This window comes from Trichechus manatus, unplaced genomic scaffold, assembly GCF_000243295.1.
Source record: "Trichechus manatus latirostris isolate Lorelei unplaced genomic scaffold, TriManLat1.0 scaffold00279, whole genome shotgun sequence".
Taxonomy (NCBI): Eukaryota; Metazoa; Chordata; class Mammalia; order Sirenia; family Trichechidae; genus Trichechus; species Trichechus manatus.
In genome coordinates, this window is record NW_004444215.1 from 1,047,746 (window position 1) to 1,060,863 (window position 13,118).

Genomic DNA, 13,118 nt, shown 5'->3' on the forward strand with positions numbered 1-13,118 from the left:
TTATTTTTTCATTTTGTTTTTATTACTTTTAGTTTTTTAAATTTTAATCCAAGTACATTCCCATAGTTTAAAAGAAATAGAACTGAAAGACGTGTAATGAAAGCCTGGAAACCCTTACCCTGATGCACCTCATCCCTTTGTCCAGCTCCTCTGAGGTAATTATTTTTAATTCTCTTCACTGATACTCCTAATAGTCATTTATGAATACTGTGCTCACACTGCTATGAGTTTTGCACACCGCCAATTGTGTTCTCACTATGAAAAGACAGGAAGTGGAGGGGTCATTCAGTGAAGATTATAAATAATGACTTACCTCACTTAAACGCCACCCTTCCCCTATCCTCCAACACAATTACAGCAAGATTTTTAGTTCGGTCACCAATACCTCTAGCCTCCTTCTCCAAACTGGACAGGTTCCTCTCGAGGCTTGCTGCCTAGCTGTCATTTTAGGACTTCCCTTCACTTCTTGTCTCTGTTGCATTCCCTCTTTTATGGATCCCATGTCTTTCTCTTTTATGTTTTACTCCCTTGTTCTAATAGAACATATTCCCCAGTATCTTCCTAAGACAGGATACATGGGAGGTGACACGTCTGAGTTCTTGCAGGTCTGAAAATGACTATTTTGCCTCTCCACGTAATTGATAGTTTGGCTAGACATCGGATTATAGATTAAAAATCATTCGTCCCTCAGATTCATGAAGGCACGCCTCTAAAACTTTGCCAATTCACCACTCTATACACTACGAAATCTATCTTTCCCCCCATTTTGAAAACTCTTCATGACCTTTTCTCTACTCCATGATTCTTCAAAAAATGCTGGAATGGTTCAGGGATCCCATCTACCGGTTCTTTTTAACATCGCTGAATGGTCTTCATCCAGATTTAGAGACCTGAACTCGTTTAAAGCAGTTAGGGACACCAGTCTTGATTTCACTGTAATCATGTTTTAGTCGGGTTGTTGTTTTTTCTCTCTTTTTCCTTCCTGTCCATCCATCAGTCCAACCAACATTTATTCAGTTTTTACTATGAGTCAGATGCTGTGCAAGGATGCTGGATAGTTAGAATGACGACGCAGACAAGATCCTGCCCTCAAGAAGTCCACAGTCTAGTGAGAAGGCAGACAAATAACTAAAACACAAATAAATGCTTTTAATATGAGAAGCACCCTCCTCCCAAGAAAAGTTAAGTCTATATGACTCTGGAATGGCTCTATGGAGAAAGTAGCATTTCTGCTACGTCTTGAAGAATGAGCAGATGTTTATGAGGCACAGAAAAAAGAAAGGAATATTTCAGGTAGAGAGTACAGAATGAGCAAAGACCCAGAAAGAATGACGATCACTTTGGTGTGATTCTAATGTGAATATACTGGGAAGTGGGGGGAGGGGTACAAGTGACTCTAGATACTGTTCTCCTCTGTGCTGAAGATGGAGTCCACTCTTCTGGGTGACTTGGTAAATACCAGTGAGTTCCCCTTGAGTCTTTCAGTATCAGACTTAGGTTTGATACCCCACCACAAGACATCAATCCTCCATGACACCTGACCTCTTTCCTTTGCCCCCAGCCAACACTCCACATTGCCAAGAAGCACTCCAGTTGAGAATTGGATTGATGACCCCAGTGTACAGCACATAGCCCTGTCCAGTTCCTGCAGGCTGCAGGCTGCCCACTCCTGGTCCCAATACAGTTCTCTCAGGGGGTGCTTCCCAGCCCCTCTCTTGCTGTATCTCACCTTTGTATCCAGGGCCTCTGGCACCTTCTTGCCTTCCCAAGCCCAACTCCGCTTGGTGAAGTAGTTGACAGTGGCAAATTCAATCAGCGCAGAAAATACAAAGGCATAACAGACGGCTATGAACCAATCCATGGCCGTCGCGTATGCCACTTTAGGTAAGGAGTTTCTGGCACTGATACTCAAGGTGGTCATGGTGAGTACAGTGGTAACACCTGGGGAGAGAGAAGATGAGAACCAATTGCTACTGGAAGACATTGAAGGCATATTTGAAGAGATTACCAACTTCCTACTTGAAAGGAGGAGTTGTGCCCCACTCAAAATTTAAAGTAAAAAAAGTAGAGAACATCAAAGCTGAATAGGTCCCACCTAGTAACCACCCCATCCCAATTAGCACAGGCATAGGAATCTCCAGTAGAGTACTTCTAACATGTGTCCTCTAGCCTCTGTTTAGCCATTTCCATTGAACAGTAAGTAGCTCGTTCCATTGTAAGAGAGGTTGTTTTATTATTTTTATTAGAAAAACCTACCCTAAGGGCTGAAACTGTCTTCCTCTAATTCCCAGCCCACTGACTAATCTCAGCATTTTTTTCTGTGGACAGAAAAGCCTGCTCCTTCCTCCCCAGCCCTTCTCCAGACTAAACATCTCCAGTTCCTTCTCTCATTCCTCCTCCTTCCCCATCCTGGTAGTTCTCTTCTGAACAGCTCAGAACTGAGCCCAAGACTCCAGACCTGGTCTGAGCACAGTAGGGTTTTCACTTCCCTAATTCTGGACACTCTTCTCCTGATAATGCAGCAAACTATTGTGGAAATTGCTTCTGTAGCCACATCACATTCTTCTGAGCTTCGTGGACAACCAAAGCTGTTCCTATAGCTATTTTTTGTGAGTTTTTGCCAAACCAGAGCTTGCTTTTAGATCAATTCTTTTCTTGGTGGTATTGTTAACTTAAATTCAATATTTTCCTTATTCACTGTTGTAAAAAAAAATTCCAATATTTCCATTATTTTAAATATACATATGAGCCACATACTGTTGTGGTTAACAACATGAGCTTTAGAGTCAGACTAAACTAGACTGAGGTCCAGGTAGTTCCCAATTACTAGCAATATGACTTTGAACAAGGTGTTTTACCTCACTAAGCCTGTTTTATCACATGTAAAATGAGTGTGATAACACCAGACTCAGAGATTTGTTGGGGGATTCAATGAGATAAGGTTTATAAAGTCCATAATACAATACCTGGCATAGAGTAGCGACTCAATAAACAGTAGCTTCTATAATTAACACTATTATTGTTTTTACTGTTGTTATTATTAACAATAGTATTGTTATAATTAGAGAATTACAGTAGTATAATTATAATCACATTGTTATTAATAGTATTATCATACTAGTTTTATGATTGTTAGCAATAGTATTCTAGTCTAGATGAGTATTAAACTAGAAGTGAGAAGTCCTGGATTCTGCCATTTACTTGCTCTGTATCTTGGGCAATTTCCTTAATCTGTCTATGCCTTCATTCTCCCCATTTATGTATGAATATTCCCTATTGTCTCTATCCCCCAGAATTTTGATGAAGCTGTACAGTGTACAGGTGCTGTACTCAAAAGACATCCAGAATTGGAGGAAGGGTGATCAGAAGTTCCTTCTGAGCACTGACATGCTGAAGAGGATGGGGAATAGGATCCTCCTGAGCCTGGGTCAAGTAAGGCATGGAGTGAAGTCCTAACAGAAGTCCTAATAGGGGAGGAGGGGAGAGCTGCTATGTAGAAGAAGCAAGCGGATAAGGAACTGCCTCAATTAACTATACCCAGAGGGTCAGCCACTTGTGCTTCAATCTCTGGGGTCTCCTCTCCTATCTTGCTTCTTTGAGCACCTTACTTATAGATTTGCTATATAAATGAAGATCCAGACTTGAAAAGACTCCGTCCGATTCCAACAAAAAACAAAAACCAAACCCGTTGCTGTGGAGTGATTCCGACTCATAGCGACCCTATAGAGAGCCCCTAAATGAGCACCTTTGCACAAATTAGGCAGGGAGTCATCAAGACTGATTAGCAAAAACACATTTTAAGCCATGAAAGGAATCAGCCCAATAGTTAGTGCCTATTAACAAACTATCTGAATTTGTAACCTGAATTTGTAAGCTCTGAGAACGGACCCAAGGCTCAGTAAGCCTCTGACCACATCCAGCAGGGGGTATCTCATGGAGGAGGCAAGCTACCTCATTTACGGTTAGCAGCAGACGGAGGTGCCCAGTCTGCCACATTCACAGCCGTGTGCCCAGCATGGATCAGAGGAACTACGCTGCAACACAACTGTTTCTGGGCCGCAAGGAAAGGCTGTTAGAGCTCTCGCCTCTAGGCCTTAATTAGAGCTATCATCGTCTGGAGAGCTCTGAGCTAGTTGGAGCTGCTAAGATCCTCGATCACGCATTTGGTACACTTCATGGGTGGACAAAGAAAGGCTCGGCATTTTAATAGGTGATTCAGGCCTGCCGCCCACGGCTTCTCTTTCAAGATTCTTCTAGCAAGACTTTCGTGAACTGCTGAGGTAGAACAGGCTGCCCCTCACCCCCTCACTTCCTTTCAGCACTTCTCAAACTTTAGTACACTTACTTGATAACATCTGTCTGTCCACCAAACCAGGAGTTAACTTGAGAGCAGAGACCATGGGTAATTCCTCTTTATGTCTCCAACCCCGAGCACAGTACCTGGCATAGAGTGGGCCCTCAGAGTGTGGTGTGTGTGATGAGTGGAACTGACATTAATCCTCAGGCCCAGATCACAGCCCCTTGCACTACTGCACATGTGCTCCCAATCAGAGTGAAAAATGTACTTTTCTTATAGTAACTATATTGTCATTATTATCAATAACACAGTTCTTATTCTGTCTTCTTTTCTCCAATATTACCAACCGTCTGTTCTGAGCCTTACTCAGGGTTAGAGCCTAGAAATGCAAATTGAAACATTTCAGACCCCAGCATTCAAAATGAGTACCCACCCTCCCCTAGGAGACAATCAGAATTAATCATGCTTTACATATACTTGTTGGCCCCAGACACCAACACAAGGGCAAGGCTTTGTGTTAATTCATTGTCAGTCGGGCTTAATCTTGTTTTATAAAGTGCATTACCAAATCTAACCCTAACTCCCATACCTTCTTTACCACCTTTCTCCGAAACCCTTCCAACTCACCAACTCTGCTGCTCGATGACCATTAGTTCACCTATATTCACAACCTCTTCTCAGAATGCACACTACCCCCTTTCGGTCTTAAATGAAATCTGACTTGAGTACACTGTTTCACTTCTCAAAAGGTGGTTGTACATTCATTCATACCTCAGGATCAAGTGCTCAAGAAGTAGAGTTCACATCTTCCTTAATCTCCATTACTCCCTAGGCCATTACACTGTCACAGTCCTGTGGTAACCTGTGCTCCTTTGAGATTTCTACCATCTCCAACCTTCCTGATAGGTATCTATAGACTATTTCCATCACCCCAAAGGTTCCTTTGTGCCCATTCCATCCCCATCTTGGCCCCAGATAACCACTGATACGCTTTCTTTCACTATAGATGAGATTTTTCTTTCCTAGAGTTCCATATAAATACCAAACAGTATGTACTCTTTTGTCTGGCTTCCTTCACTCAGCATATTTTTGAGGTTCATTCATGTTGTTGCATCTATCAATAGTTCATTCCTTTTAATCACAGAGTAGTATTCCATTGCACTGATATTTCATAATTTGTTTATCCATTCACCTGATAATGAACAGTTGGATTGTTTCCAATGTTTAGTATTATAAATAAAGCTGCTGTGAAGATTTACATACAAGGCTTTGTGTGAGCATATGCTTTCATTTCTCTTGATAAATATCTAGGGATGGAATTACAAGATTATATGGTAAGTACATGCTTAACTTTTATGAAACTGCCAAATTGTTTTCCAGGGTGGCTATATCATTTAATATCCCCAGCAGAAATGTACAAGAGTTTCAGTCCGCATGCATTCTTGACATGAAAATCTAATATGAATTGGTACTTTTACAGTTTTCCCTGACAATTAAAGTCCTTAGATCACTTTATTTCAATTTATCCTCATCTTAACTTATATAAATTACATCACGGGCTACTATTTTATTCTAAGTACATTTTATACCCAATAAGCCATTGTTATTATTTTAGACATATAAGACTCATTTAGGGTTATCCATATAGTTGTCATTTTTTTCTTCCTTTTTTAGACATCTTCAACTTTACTTCTGGGATAATTTTCCTTTTGCTTGAAGAACACCGTTTAGTATTTCCTTTAGTGAGGGTCTGATGACAAAGGTCTTTTTGTTTTTTTCAAAAATTATTTTGTCTGAAAATGTCTTCATTATCTCTGTTGAAGTTAGCTATTAGTCTGTTTGTTATGACTTTAAAGGCAATGTATTTTTTCAGGCTACTTTGAAGATTTTTCTCTTTGATTTTCATTTTCAGCAGTTTTAATATACTGTGTTTCTGTATGTCTTGTATTTCATCCTACTTAGATTTGTAGGACTTCTTGTAACTGTAGCTTTATTTTCTCCATCAGGTTTAGACAATGCTCAGCCATTATCTCTTCAAAAATTGGTCCCCTCTCATTATCTCACTTCTCTCTTGGATTCCAATTACATGTATGTTAGACCTACTCAGTTAATCTTATGTCTTTTAAACCTCTCTCTTATGTATTTCACTTTTTTTTCTTTCTGTTCCTCATTGTAAATATTTTCTTCTGATCTATCTTCTAGTTCACAAATTCTCCCTTCAGCTGTGTCTAAAACACTGAGTTTTTAATCTGTATTTTCCAGTTCTAGAATTTTCAATTATGTTCTATCTCCTCCCCCACTTCTCTCCATCCTCTCTCTCTCTCTGTATTTTTTTCGCCTTTATATGCTGGAATTATCATGTTTCTTTTATCTAATTTAAACACATTCTTCATAGCTATTTGTAAGTCTGTATCTGATAATTCAAATATCTGGAGTCCAAGCAGGTCTGTGTTTTTAAATTGAGGTATAATTTATATACAATAAAATAAAAATATTTTAATTGTACATTTCAGAGTTTGGACAAACGTATACAATTATATAACCACTACCCCAATCAAGATACAGAACATTTGCATCACACCAGTAAGTTCCCTCATGCCCATTTTCAGTCAGTATACCACCCCAGAGGAAACCACTGCTTTGATATCTAACACCATAGCTTAGTTTTGCCTGTTTTAGAATCTGACATAAATAAAATAATATATTATGTGCTATTTTGTGTCTGGGTTCTTTTGCTTGACATGTTGTTGCTGTTGTTAGGTGTCATCGAATCTGTTCCAATTCATAGAGACCCTGTGTACAACAGAACGAAATACTGCCCGGTCCTGCACCATCCTCACAATCATTGCTATGTTTGATCCCACTGTTGCAGGCACTGTGTCAATCCATCTCATCAAGGGTCTTCCTCTTTTTCACTGACTCTGTACTTTACCAAGAATGATGTCCTTCTCCAGGGACTGATCCCTCCTGATAATATGTCCAAAGTATGTGAGATGTAGTCTCGCCATCCTTGCTTCTAAGGAGCATTCTGGCTGTACTTCTTCCAAGGTGGGTTTGTTTATTCTACTGGCAGTCCATGGTATATTCACTATTCTTTGCCAACACCAAAATTCAAAGGTGTCAATTCTTCTTTGTTCATCCTTATTCATTATTCTGCTTTTGCATGCATATGAGGCAACTGAAAACACCATGACTTAGGTCAGGCACACCACAGTCCTCAAGGTGACATCTTTGCTGTTAAACACTTTAAAGAGGTCTTTTGCAGCAGATCTGCCCAATGCAATACATCGTTTGATTTCTTGACTGCTGCTTCCATGGGCGTTGATTGTGGATCCAAGTAAAATGAAATCCTTGACAACTTCAATCTTTTCTCTGTTTATCATGATGTTGCTTATTGGTCCAGTTGTGAGGATTTTTGTTTTATTTATGTTGCTTGACATAGTTGTTGAGATCCATCCACATTATTATATGAATCAATAGTTCATTCATTTTTATTGCTAGTTGGTATTCCATTGCACAAATAGACCACAATATATTCATTCATTCACTTACTGATGTATATTTGGATGTTTTCCAGTTTTTGGCTTTTATGTGTAAAGCTGCTATGAACATTTTCATATAAGTATTTTTGGACATATGTTTTCATTTTGCCTGGGTATATACCTAGGAATTGAATATCTATAGTGTGAATGTATTTTTAACTTTATAAGAAACTGCCATACTGTTTTTCCAAAGTGATTGTACCATTTTACATCCCCACCACTGCGCCTCACCTCACCAATATTTGGTATTATCAGTCTTTTTAACTTTAGCCACTCTAACGTTTGTAAAGTGGTGTCTTTGTGAGGTTTTAATTTGCATTTCCCTGATAAAATATGATGTTAAAGATCATTTCATGTGCTTATGGGTCCTGGTGGTGCAGTGGTTAAGTGTTTGGCTGCTAACGAAAAGGTCGGCAGTTCAAATCCACCAGCTACTCCTTGGAAACCCTATCAGGCAGTTCTACTCTGTCCTATAGGGTTGCTATGAGTCAGGATTGACTTGATGGCAACGGGTTATGGGAATTTGTATGTATTCTTTGATGGAATGTCTGCTCAAATGTTTTGCCCATTTGTTTTTTTTTTTTTAGTTGGGTTCTTTGTCTTTTTACTACTGAACTGTAGGAGCTCTTCATGTTTTTCAACACAGCTCCTTTGTCAGAAATATACATATATAAAATATTTTCTCCCAGTCTATGGCTTGCCTTTTAATTTTCTTGATGTTATCCTTTGATGAGCAGAAGTTTTTAATTTTGATGAAGTCCAATTTATTAGATCTTTTTCTTTACTGTTAATGCTTTTTGTTTGTGTGCACTAAGAAATTTCTGCCTACCAAACGTTGCAAACATATTGCGTTATAGTTTCTTCCCAGAGCTTTATATTTTTAGCTTTTATATTTAGGTCCATGAACAATCTGAAATTAATTTTCTGCAATTCCAGCTCTGTCATAAATCAAATTTTCATATATGTGGGCCTACTTTTAAGCTCTCTATAGTATTTCATTCATTTATTTTTCTATTATTTTGCCAATACCACATTGTCTTAATTACTATAGATTTTTAATTCTTGACATCTGTGGGACAAGTCCCTCCACTTCGTTCTTCTTCTTTAGGAGTATCCTGGCTATTCTTGGCCCTTTGTTCTTACATAAAAATTATGCAATCACTTGCATTAACATTTCAGCTTGGAGGTTCTCATACCATGCAGTTAGCGTAAATATGAACTCTAAGCTCACCTGAGCCCATGTTTGAATTAAAAAAAAAAGCACTTAAAGAATTATATTTTTTACACAGAGCCCAGTCCAAAATAGACATGCTTCTTTATTGTCTCCCTGCACTGATGAGTGTATTTTTCTAGTGCTCTCTTGCATTGGTGGTATAACTCTTCAATGGTACTGAATTTATAGGAAGGGTCATTGTATTAGTGTCCAATAGCTGATGTAACAAATTACTACCAATTTAGTGGCTTAAAACATAACAAATTCATTCTCTTATAGTTCTGGAACTATAAGAAACTCATTCCAGAAGTCTGAAATGAGTTTCACTGTGCTAAAGTGAAGGTGTCAGCTGGGCCGCACTCCTTCTGGAAGTTATTGAGGGAATTTTCCCTTGCCTTTTCCAGTTTCTAGAGCTGCATGCCTTGCATTCCTTGGCTTATGGCCCCTTCCTCCATCTTCAAAGCCAGCAGCGTAACATCTTCAAATCTCTCCTGCTTCCATCACACCACCTGTTCCTCTATAGTCAAATTTTCCTGTCTTCCTCTTATAAGGACACTTGTGATTGCATTTAGGGTCCACCTGGATAATCTAGGATAATCTCCCCATCTTAAGACATTTAATCACATCTGCAAAGTCTCTTTTGCTATATAAGGTAACATTCACAGGTTCTGGAGATTAGGACATGAATAATTTGGGGAGCTATTACTCAGCCTACCAAGTCCTAGTTCTAACTCTTGACATAACTTAAGCTAATCCTTTCCTTGTGTAACCTTAAAATCCATAGTCTTGGGTTACCAAGACCAATTACCATCAACCCACCTTCCTGCTACCACAGTATCAGTTCCTGTGATTAACACTCCATTTTTCAATTCCATGTGGGTCCTGGAATATTTCCTTTAATTCCTTATGAGCTCAGATGTTAACTTAAAAGAATGCTTTCTGTTTTACCTAGCTTTTTTAGGATTTTGTAGAGAAAGATTTTTCAGAATATCTAGTTTGCCATATTTCCAAAAGTAAACATCTTTAACCCACTCGAATATAGCTTCTGCTCCTTCCACTTCACTAGAACTTTTCAAGATTGCTAACAACCAAGTCTATCACCATACCCAATAGCCAGTTTCTGTCTGCATCTTACCTAAACTCACAGTAGAATTCAACTCTGATCTTGAAACACCTTCCTCTCTTGACTTCCATGATATCACACACTTCTGGTTTTCTTTCTACTTTACAGATCACTCTTTGCCTTTCTCAATCGCTGGCCCCTCCTCTGACTGACCTGAAATGCTGCTTCTTTTTGAAACAGCATTGACTATATAACTACACAGTGCAGCTTCAGGGTATTGGTAGGCATGCCTTCTGTGTGGGTACCCAGTATATCTAAGTATATGCCTCACAGCCATCATTGCCATGGGGGGCATTTTAGTAGCTTGAAAGAGTTCATTAATACTTATCTCCTAAAAAATTTTACAGTGAGAGGAACGGGCAGAAAATGTTTTATATGCTTTAAGTCTCTGAGGGAAAAGTGCTAATGATATGCAAGTCTCTTCCTAGACATCAGTAAACTCATATTGAAGAAAAACCTTCTGATGTGGGGACTATTGAAAAACTCTTCAAACTTTGTACAGCCTTTACTGAATATCAGATCACTCCTACTCCCAAAAAGGCTGTAGAAAGAGCAGCAAATTCAGAAGCTCATACCAAAAATCAGTCATATATAACAGCCCCAGATCCACTTCTCAGTTGTCAGTTTAGTTCCCCACCCTTCACCTTCTTCAGCTTTGCCCACTAATCTCGCCTTTTCACTCTCCAGCTCCTGCGGCAAACCTGACTGAGATAGGGAATATTTCGGCAAGGTTTCTACTCCAACACTCTTCTTATTCCCACTTCCTCATTAAGAATTCAGTCATCCGAAGCCCCAGGATCTGATGACTCATTTATGACTGCTGGGCTCAGGCAGGGACCTATCTATGGAAAATAGCGCCTATGGCATTTAGTTTTAAATGGCTGAATGAGCTCTCACAGCTGGCGATGGAAACTGCGATGGCCAATAGAAACTGCTCGGTAGCGCTCCTCCTCAAGCAGGACCCAGGGCACGCACCCCACCTGCCATACCTTAGTTATGCCTCTGGCAGGTGTTGCTCCCATTATCTCCAGGGATGGTTCTTCCACCTTTCTTACCTCTATTCTGGCTGCCCCTGGTAAGGCTTTGCAAAGGTCCTTCCCCCATTCTCCATAACCCAACACTCACCAAAGACCGTGCGAGCAGGGACAGACTCTCTGTTGAGCCAGAAAGACACCTGTGACAGAATGACAGTCATGATACATGGCAGGTAGGTCTGGATAACAAAGTAGCCAATTTTTCGCTTGAGATGGAAGTGGGTTGTCATGACGACATATTCTCCTGGAGAGAGAGAGTACAATTATGTAGGATGTAGCCAAATAAACTATTGTTAGATCAAGTTGGGCTCTAATTCAGTTTACAAAGTTCCTCAACCTTATATTCAAAACAAGACATCCCAGCCCCTCCCAAGTCCACGTAACCACATCCCTTTACTAATCATGAAGCAGTATGGTTTTTGTCAAAATATATACTTACAGTGTACCCGCACAACTTGTTCAGAGCAACTGTGACACAAGTTCATTCAAATAAATTGATGTTCTCGTTTAAATAATTATAATAAATAACAATCTCTTCTATAGTACTTGCTATGTGATAGGCACTCATCTAGTACTTTATATTCTTAAAATATTTAATCTTCACAACAACTCTATGAGGTCAGTACTATTATTATCTTCATTTTGTAGGTCATGAAACTGAAGCAAAGAGAGATTGAGTAACCTGCACCAGCTCACCCAGCTAGTAAGTAATGGAGTCTGAAATCAAGCCCAGATAGGCTGGCTACATAGTTTGTGCTTTTTAACCACTATTGCTCTGCTGTGTCAATAGACTTACATGGTTAGGACCAGAAGTTCACATAGCAGAATGTGGACTGACCTACATCACCCCTCTCCCAAAATAAGAGTAAACACTTACTGAGTTCATTTTTATAAGTCTTTTTGGAATATTAACTTTACTTCCTCACAACCGTCCTGTGAGGTTGGTACCAAACATTATTCAACGTTGCTACAACCAATGGTCAATTCTCAGCCTTACTGAATGTGTCAATAGCATTTTACACAGCAGCACACTCCCTCCTTCTGGAATCACTCTCTTCACTGAACTTCTTGGGCACTATAATCTGATGGTTTCCCTCCTACCTCACTGACCACTCCTTCCCAGTCTCCTTTGCTGGTTTCATTTCACTTCATTTCATTTGCATTGGAAGGCCTTCGGGTTCAGTCCTTGTATCTTTTATCTTTTCTGTCTTACTCACTTCCTTGGTATTCTCACCCAGCCTGTGTCTTTCAATAATATCTTAAACTCTGATGACTCCCAAATGTGTATCTTCTGCCTGGGCTCCTCACTCAACTATCGATTTGTATATTCATTACCTACTAGTCATCATCACTTGGAGATCTAATAGGCATCTTGACGTAATGTATTCAAATCTGACCTTTTGTTCTCCTCATCTCCCCATTCCCCTCCAAACTGGTTCCTTCAACAGACTTCCTCATCTCAGTAAATAGTACCACTCAAGAGCCCAGGCCCAGTTCTTCAAAACCCTCTGCATTGTTGTTGACTTCTCTCTCTCTCTATCTCTCTCACACACACACAATCAGTGAGCAAACTTTGCCAGTTCTTTCTTCAAAATATGTCCACAATTGGACCACTTCTCACTACCTCCACCACTACCACGTTGGTCTCAGCCACCATCACTTCTCACCTAGAGTACTGTTAGAGCTTTCTAACGGATCTTGCTTCTGTCTTTGCACCCTTCAATGCATTCTTGGCACAGCAGCCAGAGAGATCTATTAAGACATAAGTCAGATCCTGTCTCTCTTCTGCTCAAGACCCTCCAATGGTTTCCCATCTCTCAAAGAGTAAAAGCCAAAATCACCAGAATAGTCCACAAAGACCCATGTCATCCTTTCTTGTCAGAGCTTCTTATTCTTCACCTTTCCCCCT

The 13,118-nt window shown here is 39.7% G+C and overlaps 1 protein-coding gene across 1 annotated transcript in view; it reads right to left on the minus strand.

Annotated features, from left to right (window-relative positions):
- The window catches only part of GABRA3 (gamma-aminobutyric acid type A receptor subunit alpha3), a 165,447-nt gene that overhangs the window by 10,586 nt on the left and 141,743 nt on the right, over nucleotides 1-13,118 (minus strand). Inside the window, exons 7-8 of the mRNA XM_004390044.2 lie at nucleotides 11,301-11,453; nucleotides 1,730-1,941 (exon numbers count right to left, since the gene is read on the minus strand). Of these exons, the coding sequence (XP_004390101.1) occupies nucleotides 1,730-1,941; nucleotides 11,301-11,453 (365 nt within the window). The remainder of the gene's footprint in view (nucleotides 1-1,729; nucleotides 1,942-11,300; nucleotides 11,454-13,118) is intronic.